The sequence below is a fragment of the Galeopterus variegatus genome, unplaced genomic scaffold, assembly GCF_000696425.1.
Source record: "Galeopterus variegatus unplaced genomic scaffold, G_variegatus-3.0.2 Scaffold7716, whole genome shotgun sequence".
Taxonomy (NCBI): Eukaryota; Metazoa; Chordata; class Mammalia; order Dermoptera; family Cynocephalidae; genus Galeopterus; species Galeopterus variegatus.
Genome location: NW_007733827.1, coordinates 2,192 through 2,932, shown reverse-complemented (window position 1 = coordinate 2,932; position 741 = coordinate 2,192). Strand labels below are relative to the sequence as shown.

Below are 741 nucleotides of genomic sequence, written 5' to 3'. Positions count from 1 at the left end.
AAGTCAGGGAAGAAATATAAATCACTACACTACTCTTGTGTCTCATCAGTGACTATAAAGTAAAAAAGAAAATAACTTACCTCTATAGCAAAGATTCCTTTGTCACGCCCATACAATTTCATCTCTTCTGGAAAATGCTGAAAAGCATTTATGTAAGGAATATGGCCCTCTTCGACAAATCTATATTTTTAAAAAGAAAAAGTTTCAGGGCTATCTACTGACTTAGCAGAGTAAACTTTTTCTGAAAATCTCTTATTTCAAAGACAAGGTAAGAATCAGTTAAGCATAGTTTATCTTCCACATATTTTTAAAGAAGATAAATTTGATCATATCTACTGTTCTCTGTACCCATGTGTAGAACTATTTAGCCAATTATCTAATGATTCTCTTAAGGTTCTTTTTTTCTTTCAAATTGTTTTTCATTTGTGGGGAGGGGGTGGCTGGCTGGTACAGGAGTCCAACTATGACGCTAGAATTATAAAGCTGTGTTCTAACCAACTGAGCCAACCGGCCAGCCCTCTCTGAAGTTTCTGAATAAATAGATTAAATATGTCTAAGAAGTATGTACCTTATCTGTCAGTTCACCTTCAGGCTTTCCAACATGGCATTCCTTCTATCCCTGGATCCCCTACTGGGATTAGGTCCTATTCATTGTGTAAGTCACTTCTTCTGGGAGCCCGTCCTTGATCTATCTGTCTTCTGTGATAGCATACCTCCCTTGTCTACCCTTCTGTCCCCAGT

The 741-nt window shown here is 37.4% G+C and overlaps 1 protein-coding gene across 1 annotated transcript in view; it reads right to left on the bottom strand.

Moving 5' to 3' along the window:
* TAF1B (TATA box binding protein (TBP)-associated factor, RNA polymerase I, B, 63kDa) overlaps positions 1–180 on the bottom strand; it is a gene marked incomplete at its 5' end in the record, with an annotated part of 62,702 nt that extends 62,522 nt beyond the window's left edge. The window contains one exon of the mRNA XM_008592259.1: positions 81–180. Within this exon, the coding sequence (XP_008590481.1) occupies positions 81–180 (100 nt within the window). The remainder of the gene's footprint in view (positions 1–80) is intronic.
* Between the last annotated feature and the right edge of the window lie 561 nt (positions 181–741).